This window comes from Dermacentor variabilis, chromosome 6, assembly GCF_050947875.1.
Source record: "Dermacentor variabilis isolate Ectoservices chromosome 6, ASM5094787v1, whole genome shotgun sequence".
In the NCBI taxonomy this organism is placed as follows: Eukaryota; Metazoa; Arthropoda; class Arachnida; order Ixodida; family Ixodidae; genus Dermacentor; species Dermacentor variabilis.
This window is the reverse complement of record NC_134573.1, coordinates 111,632,048-111,650,274: the sequence shown is the minus strand read 5'-3', so window position 1 is coordinate 111,650,274 and position 18,227 is coordinate 111,632,048. Positions and strand designations below refer to the sequence as shown.

General features: G+C 45.3%; 1 protein-coding gene across 2 annotated transcripts; it reads left to right on the top strand.

Moving 5' to 3' along the window:
- The first annotated feature begins 2,030 nt into the window (after positions 1–2,030).
- Positions 2,031–17,961, top strand: LOC142584324 (uncharacterized). Of its 2 annotated transcripts, XM_075694476.1 has the most exons (12): positions 2,031–2,137; positions 6,873–6,901; positions 7,430–7,469; positions 8,124–8,152; positions 8,635–8,664; positions 9,636–9,687; positions 9,803–9,822; positions 9,947–9,965; positions 11,206–11,234; positions 13,308–13,353; positions 15,877–15,905; positions 17,761–17,961. In XM_075694476.1, the coding sequence occupies exons 1-12, from the start codon at positions 2,074–2,076 to the stop codon at positions 17,776–17,778; spliced, it is 405 nt and encodes a 134-aa protein (XP_075550591.1). In that variant the 5' UTR covers positions 2,031–2,073; the 3' UTR covers positions 17,779–17,961. The 2 variants fall into 2 exon arrangements, with proteins under 2 accessions (XP_075550591.1, XP_075550590.1); XM_075694475.1 differs by lacking the exon at positions 2,031–2,137 and having other exon boundaries at positions 6,272–6,901.
- The last annotated feature ends 266 nt before the right edge of the window (positions 17,962–18,227 follow it).

Sequence of the window (18,227 nt, the reverse complement as noted above, 5' to 3'; positions counted from 1 at the left end):
CGCCCTCTGTGGCGATCGCTGGAACTTGAGTGTGTTCGGGGCCTGAACAACCAACCGACTGACCCAGTGATGATTCTGACTGGCTGACGGACTGAGGATTCGACCGACCGACCGGTCGACCGACTGATCTTTTCGGCCATTCTTTGACGTCTTGTCGTCCATTTTAACGCGATAGCGTTAAGGGCCCCGTGTCGCATAAAAGTCCGGCGTCGGTGTCCCGCGTCCAGCGTCGACCGTCTTCCCACAAAAAGGGAGAAAACATTTCGAACCACGCATATTCTGTACAGTACTAAAGTTGCTCATACCTTCTCTTACGTTCTTTACGAAGTTATTCGTCTGAATTTTGAGAATGACAGCCCACAAACAAATGTCATAAAACAATATACCAACAGCGAATTACCTTTGTGCTAAATCTTCTCAGACTGAAATATCAAACGTACGAAACAGTAAGAGAAGATCGGCCCGCACAAAAAGCCGCGTTTCTACTAGAAGCTCGCCTTCAAAAATAGATTTCGCCGCCAGCGTTTCCCGGTAAGCATTAGGGTTACATAAGCTGCACTTGCCCGGAAGAGACAGGAGCAGTCAGGGATGTTTGAATGCTACTGCGCTCCACTCTTAAAGGCGAAGCTTAAGCGTCCTCCAAATTTTTTATTTACTTTTTCTTCATTATTTTCTACATTTTAATTCAAAAACAGTGCTAATTGCTCCTGTGCTTTCCTTAGCTGCAAGGCGGCTGCATTTCGATGGGGGCGAAATGCGAAAACACCCGTTTATTTAGATTTAGGTGCACGCTAAAGAGCCCCAAATGGTCCAAATTATTCCGGTGCCTCCACTACGGCATGCCTTATAAAAAATAGTGGTTTTGGCACATAAAACCCAATAATTTCATTTTCTTGGCTGCATTGCCTGTTGGCTTTATATGGTCATCATTAACAAAAAATCAGCCGCTATGTTTCCCTTCTTGTTGATTATATAGAGTATAGTGGATGAAAGCAACTGGCTCCAGGTTTGACTGTAGCCAGTAGGTTTTTCATCCTCCTTCATTTCCATTTATTTATAATTCCTTCAATTCGATTTCGCTTCAGACCTGCAGAGTGTCATTATTTATTGGCTTCTCGTGATATGACTATATATATAGCTTACTTACTTATATAAGCATTGTTTACTTCCATAGTGGCGCAAATGCACGCACCTCAGTTGTGCGTTATCAAAGAATAGATCCTGATCCTGACATAAAACTTGCAATACGAGTACAATAATGTCCGCACACATCTTAATGCAACAGCGTATGGTATTCAGCGGTGTCTTTGAAATTTCTGTTATGTGGCCTCCCTCCATCTTGAGGCCAGTGCGTATGTGCCAATGCGTATGTGCCCATTCCTGGCCAATCCAGCAGAACGGTTATGTGCTGCTGCCACAGAAGAGGTACAGAAACCTTAAATGTACTTACATATCTGCACTGCCACAAAAGGGGTATATACTACACACATGCGTCGTTCTCTTCTCCGTATGCACAGCTACAAAATCTATAAAAGTGGTTGGTCGCACTTTCCGCATAATAGCTGCCGAGCAAAACGCCTCTTCGGAACTGTCACACGGACGGCCATCTTACAAGCCTTTCGCCCGACCGATTATTGCTAGGTGTGTTATACCGGCAACACATGTTAGCTACGCGTATATACGCAGCTTTCTTTTCCTACGCCAGTCAGTTCGGCCGGTCAGTCGTGGCTGAAGGCTCGTGGGATCGTGATGCGCCGCGTCGTCGTGAATTAGCATACGCGCCGGCGGCGTGCAGGGCACCGGCTTTCGCGTTCTTGTGTTTGTTTTCTCTCCGGCAGAGGGGCAGCTGCAGCGTGTTTGAGTTGCGCAGACTGACCGGCAGCTCAGTCGAATAAGCTAACAAGCGAATGAGGCCAGTAGGAAAGAGAGAGAGAGAGAGAGGGGTGAAAGAGGCTGGGAAACAGCCCTCCTGAGGAAGAGGTCCCCGCAGGGCCTGGCGTTCTTGGTAGACATTCGGCGCTTAGCGGTAATAGCGCGTCGGCGTACCCCACGCGCGCGCGCGCTTTGTTCGACATGCGAATCAGCGGAGCGTGCGTTGTCGTCCGGCGAGTGCCCAGGGTTGTCGGAATCTGTTTTGGTGAGCGACGTGAAGCCTTTCATTTTGTGCTGTAGCTCCCGGGCGCCTTTGTTTTATCTGGGAGACGTGCGCGTGCGTGCGTGCGTTCAGTCGTGCGACACGTTCGTTGAGCAGCGTGCGACACACGCTGGGCGAGCGGCGGCCAGGGCTGCTCCCTGACTTTCTGAGCATGCAGCCTCGATTCCGTACCTCGTTTTCGCTTTGCCTCTTTTAAAGCTTCCCTCGTCGTTACAGTTTTCGTTGCGCGCTCAAACATGTCGGACGGTTATCGGACGTTAATGGACGGTCGCCGGAACGCGCCGGATTCTACGGCCAGTCGAGCGCGAACCTTGTTTTCGTGAGAGGTGTAGTCAACCGGAACGCCAAGACGGGCGCTTTTGTCAAATTCAGTTATTCTGCGACGTACGTCACTGCAGAATAACTAGCAATCGACCGCGTTAGGGCAGGTTCAGAGCTGAACCAGACGCACCCGAAAGAAGAGAGAGAGAGAGACGAGGAAAAGGACAGCGAGTGTCCTCTGCATATTTATGAACTTTGGTCCAGTTACTGAAATCGCGGAACGTGCCAAAAGCGCTAAAGGTACATTTCGCACGCGCCATGTTTGCACACAAAAGGCGTGTCACGCGTTCCGTTAAACTTTTGCAGCCTTTCTCGCACGTATGGACCACCTGAAACTTTTTTTTGTCTGCTTTTTTTTTCCGAACCCTTGCAGTCATTCTGTCATGCTACGTCTGCAACGTAACCGTGAGTAATCCAAGAAGATATTTTTGTTTGGTTACGATGCTTACAAATAGTATTTAGCGAAGGCCTCTTCCAAACAAAATGTTCGAGCCAACTTGGTTTAGAGGGGGATTGTGCACGCATACAGATGGTCGTGGAGTGGACCCTATCTTAGTTCATTTCGATGCTTTGGGAAGCTTTACGTGCACAACGTCAGCGCTGAGGTCGCTTTTAAGCGCAGCACCAAAATACGTTGCACTCGGGATTTGTGAGCCAGAAAAGACGAAAAAGGATCGGTTTGGGGAATTTCCCTGCTCTCCGGGCAAAAGTGATTCGCACGCGTTATAGTGTTCGTACGTAAACTCTTGTTTTGTCTGCTACATTCCTTGTTCTATTCTGAGTCGAAAATTGTGAGAAAGGGCACAGCTAACAATGAATAACCAGCAGACCGCTGAAAATAGAGGGGTCCATCGTCTAGGCCAAGAAGATTGGCTGGCGAAATGCTCAAAAATCACTTTTCAGTGACAATGCTTTTTAACTAAACCCTTTCTGCATTCTTTTGACCATTGGCTCAAACGCCGTAGCAATGACGTTACCATCGCCAGCCAGGAATGTACCCTTTGAAAGTGATTGATAGGGAAGAATGCACTTGCACTTCGATGTTTTTTTTTTTTAATACTACCAAGAGCTAATTTCGCAGTCATATGCCTCTTCACTAAAACGAGGTTATGCTGTTCATGACATGCTACGAAAGACCCTCTCTACCTCGCTCCTACTTTTTTCCTCTTTAAACAGACAATAAAGCGGGCGCTACGTAAGTATTTTAATTCATATACATTCCGTGCTTATCGTTGTTCACATGCGTGCTCCATTAACAAGTCCTATTTTACGTGGGGATGTTAACGTACGCGTACACATAGGGAAGTACATGCGGAGATAGCATACGTGAAGCTATTGCTCAGTCATGACAGGTAAATTTTTTTTTTTTTTGCTTTTGAATGTGAAAATTGTACAGGAGTAGATTTCGTGCCTTCATATTTTATTTCAGTTATATCTTAAATTTAGTACTCAATCAATATTATCATCGGGCTTGTCGGATATTTAAAAACCTCGCACCGTGTGTGCGAAAGTTACATCGCCGGTTATAGGAAGCATGAATATGAGAAGCGTTCTATAGAGAGGCAGATGACATAGTTTGTTGAACTGTTGCTTGATAACCCGCTTGTCTACTTATGATCCAGGGGAGGTACAGCGCGTAGAGGTAGTCCTCTTTTCCTCTGCATAAAGCGCCGCTCGTGAAAGGCGGTGGACCCTGCGACTTACGGTGGTCGGTGGTTCATGTACCGACGTACTCCGCAGTACACCAATGGTCTTGTCTCGAGGGTGGGTGATGAGACGGCATATTACAGTAGTCTGCATGAAGTGAGGGTTTAATCGCTCACCATAGTCTAAGGGCTGCTTTTCCCTGAAGTAATCGGTGTGTTTGTATCAGCGAGCATAGCGCTTCCCCTGGGACAGAATATAAACAAGATTCAAAAGAGTGCTCTTGCTACTAATGTCTCGCTGTGTTATGATAGTTCGTCGGTCTCTCGGGCCTTTCCCTACTGGATTAGCAAATTGTGTGACTGGAAGAGAGGGGACAAAGAAGCGCGTAATTCTCGAATTTAATTACAACGTGTGACTCGGACCATGAATGCACGTACAAATAAAACGTAGGAGTCGAACGATGTGGAACAATGGTAGACTGTTCCCAAACCCGTGCTTTTTTAACGCAAACTACACAAGCACAAGCGACTTGAAAGCCTGTTCTTTACGATTGCTAGCAGTACCCGTGTACATCTTGGTCGTGCTTCTCTGGCTATGTGCACTAACTGACCAATTATTCTGCGCTCTCATATACGGGTCTTCGTGGTACACCTAAACTGAGCTTACGCCGTTAATGAGCTTAGGCATGTTGGATCTTGGCGATATATGTATAAATTTTATTGTACAAAGGGCTCTTCGCCCGAGCCGTTGAATCTAAAGCGCCTCTCTGGTGACACCTGTTACTCTGAACCAGCACATAAAGGACGCCGAATCATGGACATACCTATTATTCACATCTCAGGGTATGCTGGGTGTCGTTACATGTACCGAACTTATTAGTAGGCGTAACATCCTTCCATCGGCTTTAGTAGGTGGTCTCACGTGGAATACAATCTCTACCTTGAGGTAATTGGACGCAAAGTAACCATTTGGAAGCAAGCACAAGTCATCCGTTTCATTCATCGGCAGCAACATGCGAACACTTCCAACTCTTGACGTACTGATAATCCAAGTATCGTCCAAGTGCACAGGGCGTAAATTTATGTCTGCTAGAAGGCGTGCATGTAGCGACCTTCTAGAATAGTGTAATGGCACGTGTTTAGGTTGTAGGCAACATCCAACGTTAAAATTTAGCAGCCAGTTGTGGTGCTTACAGAGTGTTTTTCGTCGTACAATGGGCTTTACAAGTGACGGGGGAATTTGGAAGTTGAATACAATTACGAACACGTTGGTCGGTGCCACTGCTTCGACTACGGCAAAGTAGGCGCTGGCGAGAACAGCACAACACGAATGGTCAGGACGCAGGCCTGGCGGGGAAGGCATTCGCGTCTCCGCAGCGTCTCAATGACTGCAGCATACGTACGACTTCCAATGATTGAGTAAGTCGTCGAGCCCTATACAGGTGCGATGACTATACTGCTAGAGTCGTCACAGCTGCTGCCTCAGGCGTTTCCCTCGTAGGCATGTTTTCGAAACTGAGACCTTGACGCACAGGGAGAAGTCATGTGAGAAATGTTGCGTGCGACGACATATGCTGTTAATTAAATAATGAAGCTATTTAAGCCAACATCTAAGCAAGTGTTAATATAAAATAGGAAGGCATTTATTAATAATGGGCAATTATCGCTAACCGGTTCTGGTTGGTGTTGGCCTTCTCTAGTCGTGGTGTTCGTTTCTGAACGCACCCAAGCCAACTGCCGTCGCTTCAACCTGTGTGCTCTATATTGGTTGACCTTATTGTATTGCATTGTTCTGCTGGTTCTGACATGCTTATCTCATTCCTCCATTAGCCGAAAAGCTTTTCCATGAGGTGAGTGCATGAATACCTGTCCATTGGTGAGCTTCACATCTTGTCACGGTGTCACTGCTGACTGCCCTTTCTGATTAACATGGCAGGTGTATACCAAGCTATATCGTAAGTATACCGCTAATATTATGGTTTCGCGTTTGTAATGACCTTGTAATAAAGCAAGTTCAATTACAAACGGACTCATGTTTACCTCCGCATCCACGCTAGCTAAGGTTACACACGAATTCCATTTGAGAGTGCTGTGGCATTAGCGCAGAGAATAAACTTTGTATGAGTTTTTAATCAGGTGATACATACCACATCACACAGAGTACATACTTGTTACATATTTGGTAATAATGCTTGTCATTTAGTAAACGCGTGCTTAACAGAAATTATATTTACGCCCCACGACAACCCTGTGGCTATGGCGTTGTGCAGCTTAGCTCGAGGTCGCGGGTTCAATCCTTACCATGGCGGCCGCATTTCGATAGGGGTGAACTGAAAGAACGCTCGTTTACACAGGTTTAGGTTGCTTGTTAAAAAAAATCCAGGTGGTCTAATTGATTAATCAGGAGTCCCGCACTACGTCGTGCCACGTATTCAGAATTTAATTTAACTGGCAATCTCGAGTGAAATTCTTTTTAGATGTATGAGATTAGACGTTTGACCAGCTTAGTGTCATTGGCCTGCTATTCATTACATAGAGGAGAAATTGTCAAATTAATCTGCTTGAGGTTTAATTTATAATAACATCCTATCTTCTATATTAATCTAGATTGTAACAGATTGGTATAGATTGTTGCAGTTATTGTTTGGGAAATCATAATGGTAGTTCGGGAAATTACTCGATGCGAGAACAACATAACAAGAATGTAAGCAGACAAGCATACCATGCCAACACTTTCTTTTTTCCCGCAGGATTCTACAGATTTACAGACCAGTACGAGGTAAGCAGCAGAGACGCTTGTTTTCTAAGGCTTTTCCAACTCAAGTTATCCAATAATTGAACAAACTAATGTCCTTAGCTAAATGCGTTCGTTTAGGAGGGCATTAGAAAATATATTAAACTTTTATGCCTCAATTAAAGGCGGGAAGTCAGTCGTTAAATACAACACATACGGTCAGTGCCAAGCTGAGCGCATCTTGTTACCCAAATCTTCAACGAAGAAATTTATTCAGCACCTAAGACTAATTTCGCTATTATTGTGACACACGCTGCGCTAGAGTAGTGGCTTTGGCGTTGCCCTGCTGAACTTGAAGTTGCGCGTTGGATCCCGGCCGGGGCGGGCGCATTTCAATGGGGGGGGGGGGGGAGGTGACGATTGCATGTTTAGTTTTAGGTGCACGTCAAAGGGGGGTAACACCGGATGGTCCAAATTATTCCGCAGTCCCCCGCTATGGCGTGCCTCGTAATGATATCGTGGTTTTGGCACTTCAAACCCCCTAACTTATTTTTTTAAATTCTTGCTACGCAGTCTTCTATATCGGAGGACCTCTTCAAGAAGCTGATCAATCGTGAGTATATACACCGTTGTATTCTTTCGACCTCGTTTTGCGTTCACGTCAAACAGCTACTGGACATCACAGGCATAAATCCTTGCCTGTGCTCTCTCTCTCTTTCACACATACACTTTCCTTCTTTTCCTTTCCTCTTTCTTCTTTCTTAACCTGTGTAAACTGGTGCAAAAGCAAACTCCGTGCAATTTGTTTTCAGTCTTGGGAAAGTTCGGTCTCCGGCCGAAACGTCGACAATGAACAGTTTTTTTTAATAAGTTCATCAACTTCTCAATTATAGAATTGCGGCAACCATAGATAACTTTGCCTTGAAGTTATCCATCCATCCATCCATCCATCCATCCATCCATCCATCCATCCATTCATCCATCCATCCATCCATCCATCCATCCATCCATCCATCCATCCATCCATCCATCCATCCATCCATCCATCCATCCATCCATCCATACATACATACATACATACATACATACATACATACATACATACATACATACATACATACATACATACATACATACATACATACATACATAAACAGTACTATTCATCAAACGCCGCCGGACACTTGGCTGACCGCGTCATTTTGAATGCGTATAACATATCTTGTTCTTTTTTTTCCCGTTATCTTTTATATTCCACGTCACCAAGGCTTTATCATCATGGCAAAGACCCTTGAAGTAAGTACGTGTTTGGTGCCGTGCTGTCTCACGCACAGTTATGCGCTGCCATGTCTCAGAATAACTTAAGGCCAGTGTATTAACTATATGGTATAGTTTTATTGAATGAGCTACGCGTGCTAATGTAAGAGCACCCATTATCTGATTTGGCCTAGCGGACCACTCATAGACAAGGTGAAGTAGTCGCCAGTGACAAACAATAGGCCAACGCGCAGCATGACGAAAACATGCTTCTTAAAGAAAAATTTCGCAACTACGTAATCACTTAATTACTTTCTTAATTAATTACCCACAACCATTCATCATTGAAGCTGAGGAGGAGCGTTCAACTAATTGCGGCAATGATTCAATGCAAGGTGGCTACGAACATCACTACCACATCGCAACAGCTGTGTGTCGAGTAACTTTGCGTGTTCACAGCATACGGTCCCCGACATACACCCATTGAATACAGGCTGACTGGCTGCTTCGTTTGTTTTCAGGGGTTTCTGCGATCAAAGTACGTCATCAAGGTAACGTTTTATACATAGTCAGGATATAGACACTACGACATGCTATAGTTATAACACTTGTGTCAGGTTTATGTAGTACTCTATCACGCAACTTCTAACACTTTCACTGAGTCATTATTTTTTTTTACATACACGCACTCTCATAAATTCCAACATGAAAGACCTGTTTGTTATTTCACTTACTGCCCTTGACTACTTCTACTTCACTCGATAGCTACATGACAGCTGCTGGGACACCGAGGCGCTCTAAGCCGAGCTATCGGTGCCTAACTTAAATAAGCGCCATGAGGGTATTCCCCTCGAACACAAATAGAAGCTCGCTCGTTTGTTAAGACGTCTATGCTCCTTCTCGAAGCGTAACTTGAAAAACATTCGTTTGTCATTCAGAACGCCGCGTGCTCGCTGTTGTCTATGAGTACGTTCATCGCGCAAACTCTGTCACTCGCTGACAGTCACGGTTGCTCAACCGCTCGAGCGTTTGTGGGCTCGATCACACTATCCCGTCTCTCTCACTGATACGCGCACATGGATCATCTACACACACAATCTACCAAGTCACGTGCTCGATCGCTCGCTGATTGCTACAATGATTCGCGCTTTCGCGCGCACGCTGACATGCACTCATTGAGTTACTTCATTATTAACCCATTCATTGGTACGGTGGCCCAAACACTCACGTTCTCACCGAGTCCCACTGTGTCGTCACGCGTTGGCACGGCGGAAGCGTGGCGTCACGCTTTCTCTCACTCATTAGTGCAGTCGCACACACATTGCACTTTTGACATCGCCTTCGAGCCACTTCAGTCAACCTCGCGCACTTGCTCTCTCTTATTATTAGGTACAGATCAACCAAAGGCACCAACTTCATCCGCTAGTTCTGAGTGTTCTCTCTTTCTTCTCTATATTCCTTGCCTATCCGCTATGATATGCAATCATGCATTATTAACTTATCGTTTCCCACTTTACGATAGGGCGTACGCCGTAGTAGTGCCCTCTTTCCAATCTACAGCCTTCCCGTGAGAAGTGAGTATAGCTTCACTATTGTCTTCGCCTTCACTCCGAGCTTCATTATGCATTGCACAAACAAGACGCAATTGACATTTCTGAAGTCGAGAACGTGTGTTTTCTGCTTTTCCAGCGAAATATAGTGTTGACGACGTAAGTGACATTTCATACTTTCTAACTAAAAGTAACAAAGCTAGTTTGTCTTTCGTCCCTAAAAACTTCGCCCTAATACTTCCCACTATTATTTTGCTCCACACCGTTTCTTCCCGCCCTGAAGGTCAACCGCAAGCTTCTTGGTGAGTAAAGGTTAACAGATTATAACACGCTAACGTTAAGGGCCCCGTGTCGAAGAAAACTCGGTGTCGGCGTCCACCGTCGGCGGCGACGTCACTATAAAAATGTCATCCCGAACCATAGTCACGCAGGCCCTCAGTGTAGCGCAGAGGCGTTACTGTACTAATTGAATTCCTGAAAGTAAAATGCATCAGAAAATGCGTATAGCGTGACTTAAACACAACCTACAGACATGATAGCGTGGGACTGTAATTTGAATAGGCGAGAAAATAATTTGGATATAGTAAGGAAACATTATTTTGCAACGCGGAAGCTCACACACATAACCCTTTTTCCTTGCTCACAGGGTATGAGCCATTGCTCTGCCCTGCGATGCCGCTGGGATCGGCCCAACATTGTTTTCAATGGGGCCTTGTGTCACAGAATATTCAGTGTCGGCGTCGGCGTCAACGGGACTCGATAACGCTATTGCATTCCGCTTTAAAGAGAAGCTTTAGCTAGAGTGCTCCTTTCTAAATACATGAAAAAGGAGAATTCGTTTTTCTCGGCAAGGGGGAGGGGGGGGAGGGGTCACTGCACCAGATTTGACGACATTTGATGCATTTGAAAGAAAAAACCTGAAATCTAGTGACGGTTGGTTTCGAATTTTCGAATTAGCTCGTCAGTTGTTTATTGAAAATTGACAAAATCTCAAATTTTCAGACAACGAAACTATCAAGTTAACGACTCTGCAACTCAGCAATGAAAAATGATATCGCAATTCTGTGAATTGCGCCCTATAGTGTATCTAAAGTGGACAAAAGTGATATGTCAGACATGATTATAAAAAAAATTTAGTAATATGAAAATGCAGCTTCTGCAGAACCCTTGTACACAACGTAACAAATTCACGTAAGATATAAAATGACATACTAAATTTGTTCGCTTTCATTGATCTAACGGATGCCGTTTTCAGAACTACAATATCTATTTTTGATACAGAGTTATTAGTGTGTAAACTTCGTGCTTCTATTCTTTTCAAACTTACGAACTTTCGAAAATTCTTGAAAAGTCCTCCAAGTTTATAGTTTGTTCAGCTCTGAAATGGTTCCTGTTTTTCTGTTAGCATATATATATATATATATATATATATATATATATATATATATATATATATATATATATATATATATATTCTCATTGGACCACCGAAAAAGTGTATGCGATTTGTTCTCACATGTTGTCATTATTTTTGTTTCCCAGATTACTTGAGCACACTTGCTCAACTCAGGGTAAGAAAACACGCTTTATTAATGTCTTTTTCCCTGCACTGCCATAGCGAGGTGACCTTCAATATTTAAAGAGATGATAGCGCGTGATAGCGCGTGGTAACATTAAAAAAGGAAGCAATGTCGGGCGGGGACAGATATATAGATAGATATCTTATTTTCAGGAAAGGCAGAGAGGTCCACCTGAACTCGTGCACTCTAATCTGGCACTCTGCACTAGGAAACAGAGAAGGGGAGTGATAGTGTAGTGATGAATCATGATGAGGAGAAGGGAAGGTGTGGATGCGTAGGGCGACTTGCTAATATGTAAATAAATGGGAATTATTGCTTCGGTACACTGTTCACAAATCTCCTGTTAAGTGAGTGGCCTGTAGGATTGGTCATCGCTGCAGTTGTTATTTTGTTTTAGCGTCGGCTTATACGGTGACTGCTGGGCATTCGGTCACCAACCGATAAGGAAATTCTCTTATGTGTGAGTAGTTTTTAAATGCGGGCACTGCGTTTTACTTGTATTGTACACAATAAAAAGATGGCTGTGAAGCTTGTTTGTGCGTGAGACTATGAAAACTTCAGTTGATAATTTCATGCCAAGAATTCCATGGCAGGTGCAATATTGGTGCGCGGGAAGCATTCTAACTTCACATTGGCCACCGCAGTGGTCGGTACCCTACCAAAATGTGCAGGCTTTTATTATGCAATTAAAAGAAAAAGCACTCCCTTTCAATCACGAGCAAATGCATAAAAATGATGCTATCGAATTGATTGCAGCAGGAAGTTTTAATTAAGAGAGAACAGTGGTATTCCTTACTTTAAAAGAATTGCGCAGATCCAACTTACTGTTGGAAATGAAGTTATGCGAAGCATTTTGCTTCGTTGGCTATGGCTGACTATGGCATCGACCCTGCGGAGACGCGCCTCGGCAGGCTCTCTCTGACTTACGCGGTGACTTCGAGCAGGCGCTCATTGTGGAGCTCGGACATGGTGGCAGTAGGAAAGAACAGCTTCCGTAGCTGCTCAATTATTGCGAACACCGTTCCCCTTCGTCCATGCCCATAAAATACCCCAGTAATACGCCACCGTCAAACTGCTCAAGTAAACCTCTCAGGAACGCAATGTCCGAGTTGACGCATTTATCGACGAAGCTGCTGTCTTCCGAGAGCTTCTTTGTGAGCGCCGAGAGCCAGTTGGCCCGCACGGGGCGGAAAACTTGCTTCGGAATCGCTGTTCGTGCGGAGGCGACAGCCGTCGGTTGTTCCGCAGCTGACCATACCCGGATCCTATTGCGCGCGCCAGCTGTCTCGGCGCAGGTGGTACGCGAGAATCAGAGGCGAGAACCGGGTGACGGAGTTCGAATGATGACAACGCCGCGACCACGCCGGCAACGCGAACATGAGCATACATCCAGTAGCTCAGATTGGTAGGCACCTCCAGCCCCACCAGAGTAGGAGGATAGATAGATAGATAGATAGATAGATAGATAGATAGATAGATAGATAGATAGATAGATAGATAGATAGATAGATAGATAGATAGATAGATAGATAGATAGATAGATAGATAGATAGATAGATAGATAGATAGATAGATAGATAGATAGATAGATAGATAGATAGATAGATAGATAGATAGATAGATAGATAGATAGATAGATAGATAGATAGATAGATAGATAGATAGATAGATAGATAGATAGATAGATAGATAGATAGATAGATAGATAGATAGATTTAAAGTCCCTGAAGTTGGCAAAGAATGCTTCACAATAAATGTTTCGTCCTGGAGAAATTGTTATTTTGGGGTAAAACCAGGAACCACCGTCTGACCGCAGTCTCTCTATCAGCTGAGGTAAGCAGGCGGTCGTGGTCTTCAGAATTCCCGAAGAACCTCCTAATAAACAATAGCGTGAGTTTGCCTCAAAGCAATGATGCAATCGAGAGAACCACCTCTTCAACACTTCTTCAAATTTGAAACAGTATTGGTTAAGCGTCGGACCTAGATGTAACGTAGGTGTGTGACAGGCATGCAGGCTTGCCAATCACAGAATCTTGATGTCGCTTTTGTCTTGGATACCTGCAGGTCAAGCGCGTCGCGCCAGGCGCCGTGGTGGACACTTTTGACAAAGGTTCGTGAAAGCGAATTATATCGCTTTTCGCTTTCTGGCGATATAAAGCGGTAGTAGGTGAACTGTACACGATGAGTTTTGAAAGAGGCTACACCCTGTACAAACATCATAATTTGTTACTTTGCTTATACAGGTCTTAAGACCTGGCATGCATTTCACGCGTATCGTTTCACAGCGACTAAGAAAGAGTCATATTTATGACGTTACACATATTACACAGCAGACATACTGTAAACGCTAAACAAAACAACCGTCACGAGTGTCCTGCTTCACACGTGTCCTGCTTACGTTTCACTTCACAGCTATGTAGCCATGTACACATCGATCGAGTTGCTTCACAGCCACATGGCTGACCCAGAATGCATTCACAATCGCATTTTGTATATGCTGATGCATTCCTAAACAATCATCATGGTAGACAGTAGCGGCCTATTTGAGCCTCACATAGGACAAATGCTTGCCCCAGCGTATTTGGTTACCTCTCTTCATGGCATAGCCGATTCCATCTTGAGTCGCGAAATTACTGAATCCGAATTCCAATCCAACACTTTTTCTTAACCTCCCAAGTCCTTAGTACGGATGAGATGGCGCGGCACGACCACGTTGACGTGAATTTTTTACTGGAGGACCGATATTTCAGGGGTGGCTTGCGCATGGGCCAGAAGTTAATACTCACCGACACAAATGTCAGGGTGTTCGTTGCTTGCTGCAGATGGTCGGTCCGATTAGTGAGAATTTACGTGTACCAGGTTAAGTCGCTGGGCCTAGTCAACCTGTTGCTGTTGGTTATTAAATAATGACATCATAGGAAAATGGGCTACTGTACCAGACATCAAAAAAACAAACACCAGTGATCAAGAAAATTAATATATAACGCTCCCTGGACTTATCTTGTACACACGCAAAAATAGCCAAGTGGCCGGAGAGATGGCACTGCGGTAGCTTAATTGGTAAAGCACTGCAGGCGTAATGTGAAGAATGCAGGCTCGACCCCTGTTTGCGGCGAGTTAACATTTCGTCCCCTATCATTTTGACTTTACTCAATAGTTTCTACTTTAAAATTAAGCAAAACAATTACCTTACCTTGCGTGCTCTCTCTGGATTCATTGTATCTCAATCCGTATAATTGTAGGGAGAGAGAACTCCAGTGTCAGCCAGTGTCTCTTGCAAGCTGGCTGATCTGATCCAGCCCGCCGCTCCCTTAGTAAAAGAGGATAGCACTTGCATAAGGCTAACAGGCAAAAGTCAGCCACGCACTCAGTGACCGGACTCTAGTATTTGACAGATTCACGAGAAAGCATCGAACGCAAGGACGGTCACAGAATGACAAAGACGCTAAATGTCTTCCCACACTGTCTTCGTCAAGTTAGGCCGACAAAACTGGCAAGGGGTTCCAGTTCCGAAACATTCTGCTATGAACGGGAAGGCATGCGTATGTTGTCGCGGAATTCAGATACACTCAGGAAGAAGCATAATGAGCTGACATGACCCCCCCCCACCCCCCAATGTTTGCTAGCATTTCTCACAAACTGCTAATGCTTAAAGTCATCGTTCTCGTACGTAAGTTGATTGAGTTGAATTATTTAATAAGGATCGCGGACGGCTACACGTGAACACACACTGATACGCTTTTAGAGCGCAGCTATTAGGCGCCCGTCACTGCGGCGAGCGTCGGCGTCGGCCTCGGCGTAATTGAGCGAACGAGAACAACGAAAGATGAAAGCGAACGCGGAGCGCAGCGGGGGGATGCAGCGCAACCATACGTATGTAAGGAGGGGGAAAGCGGGAGGAGGGTATGGAGAAAAGGGTGAGGGTATGAAAAGGGTGCATGGAGAAAAGCGGAGTGGCGGGACGACCAGGTATGCGGCCAGCGTGGAAACGAAGCGTTGGCGTGGGCTTCGGACCCGCTGGGCATGCGCTATACTTGGCATGCGCCGCCACCGCTAGAGAATGCGCTCCGCGCGAACCCCGCGTTCCCGTGTTTACGCTTTCTTTCGGAACAACGAGCGACGCAACCGGTGGGAATGCTTAGGCTGCCGCTGCTGCTAAACGAGCTGCCCGAGCAGAGGTTCAGCGCCACCACCGAGAGGACCTCGTCGTTAAGAATCAAATTCTTTGCCACAATATATTGCAAATTAAGAACACCTAAAGAGCTGCGCTAGAAATTCGCATTAACATGTATCGTCGGTGAATTTTGTTTGTTTGAATTTTCTTATGTTGTAAAGCAAAAGCATTTACTTAAGCAAACTAAAATTTCGCCAAAGTGACACTGCGGGAAGAGTACAGATGATTGCACCACCAGGAGTTCGCTTGCCTGGAACTGTACCGAGGTTATTACCTGCACACATTTACGTACTGCTTTTTTTGCCGCAAATAACAAATATTTTCCATATTTTGGAAGTTAGAACAGTAAATTTAATAGCTAGGTCGCATTGCACGTTTACAGTATGATCTGATGCCGATGATCTTGGTCTACTCCTGGAAAATACCACTTTCATTGTCAATCACTCGTGTCATTTTCAGTTTACGCTGCAGCTATGGACAGCATCATGGTGAGACCCGATGTTCCTTCACTAAACTTTTAATGGCTGCTATAGCCTTCTACCTAATCCGCCGTGGTTGCTCAGTGGCTATGGTGTTGGGCTGCTGAGCACGAAGTCGCGGGATCGAATCTCGGCCACAGCGGCCGCATTTAGATGGGGCGAAATGCGAAAACACCCGTGTACTTAGATTTAAGTGCACGTTAAATAACCCCAGGTGGTCGAAATTTCTGGAGTCCTCCACTACGGCGTGCCTCCTAATGAGAAAGTGGTTTTGGCACGTAAAACCCCATAATTAATTAAGCCCTCTATCTACGGCTACCGCCAAGAAAATTTCTTCCGGAAGAATACCAAATGTGCTGTTCACCACTAGCGTCGCACTTTCAACTTAGAAGACGCTTTATTTAAGTGCGCAGTAGGTCACAACGCAATTTTCAAATCGCGATTTGTGATAGAAAAAGAAGACGATAAACAGAGGGCATTACTTCCCTATACTTAAACCGATTGTGATAGCACATTTGTAGATAGCTATACGGAGTAAAGACAGTAGTTTTATCGGTTGTATAAACTTGTAGACATCTGCTTACTAACTAAATTAACAATCATATAGTATGTAAGCGCGACTGAACGAGGGCGTAGAAAGTAACAGACACACAGGGACAGCGCTGCCCACTTCGTGTCTGTTTCTTTCTACGTCCTCGTTCAGTCGCGCTTACACATTCTAGCATGGATTCAAACCAACCAGCCCGCCAACGTGCTTTAACTAAATACACAAGCACAGTTTCACTCGCGCACTGGTAAACATGAACCCATGTCGTTCGATGAGCGCGGAAACTCGCTGTCATAATGCTGGAGTGAGGCATTGCGGCAGCAGGCCAGCGAATTGACCATCGTGGATCTCTCGCTTCAGCGCGAACGAAACGTCGAAAGCACAGCGCATAGGAAGCTGCCGGCGCTACGCGCACTCTGCAAACATCGCAGATCGCTTTGAAGATGAGGCCCGCGCGGGCGCGCCGTAAGCAGCAGCTGCCACTCCCTCGCCTCACACACGCTTGCGCGACAGGAGAGGGCGCGCTTCCGGCCCGTCTTCCTCGCTCGCACACGCGAGGTTGACCCCCGTTCGCCGGCTCAACCTCGCACGCTTTCACTAGTGCATACAGCATACGGCGCACGCCCTTGGACTTTATACGGAACCTCACAGCGACGGCGATGGCAGGAATGCGCCTGTAGTATCCATACAATTGATATCGCAGTAAAAAGTGCTTGCATTGCAACTTCAGATTCAAGATAGGCTGTTGCAGTTTCCGCGACAAGTTGTTTGGCTATGCACCCAATTGTTGGGCAGAAATTTCAACGTGTACTTCCAGTCGGCGTGCTGAAACTTACGTCAGATTGTCACCCAGCACATTTCCTTTAGCTTAAAGAGTATACTTTCTGTTAGAAATGTTCGTGAAATTAGATAAATTGTTGCCCAACTTATGAAAACCGCAAGGAAAACAATTTTTTGAACAAACACCGTCGTGTTAAGCAAGCAGCGTGGGAACTCCCTCCGTAATTTCATTGTTTCTCCTAGCTCTGCCGCCTGAGATTGGTACGCTTAACGTTTTTTCGTTGACTTATCTATAACTAGCTTCTCATCAAAACTGCACTTGTGTTGTGTTGGCATGATGAAGTTACCTCCTGCAGACTCAGTCCTATACTTATGCGCTCACTGAACACTGCAAACATATAGAATGGGTCTCCTGCTTGCAATTTCAAAGAGGCAGTTGGCGCGGCCACCCGAGAATCCAAACATCGCCAATTTCATTCGATATTCTCTTTCTTTATGTTTTGCCATAAAGTGTTTTTCCTCTTTCTCACTTTTCAGAGGATCCTGGATGACTGACGAGCGATGTGCAAGAAGCCCTTGCATACCATCCTTCGCGGAAGCAGTAATGTGCAGCACCATTACTGCTTCTCTATTAGTGCATGTCGAAGCAACGGGGTGCCACATCTGCATTATCTGGCATAGTACACTGAAGTGGAACCCGCTCAACGTACTCCCGCCTCATCACTACATGCGTATTTGCCTTGCTTTTAGCTCACCGACATATCAGCAATATTATGCCGAATTTCAATGGTACACATTCAGACCACTTGCGGAACAATGTTTTGCCTTGTTGGGGCGCGCAGACCGCATGTCTCAAGAGCGCGGACTGAATTCACAAAGGCTTTTGTTCGTAAGTGACATTTGACATTGGCTGGCCGCCTTTTCTAATGGTATGACCCGCTTCACGATTTTCTCTTGCGAACAATGATATATAGCGTAAGAGTTTTTTGTAGATATGTGCCCAG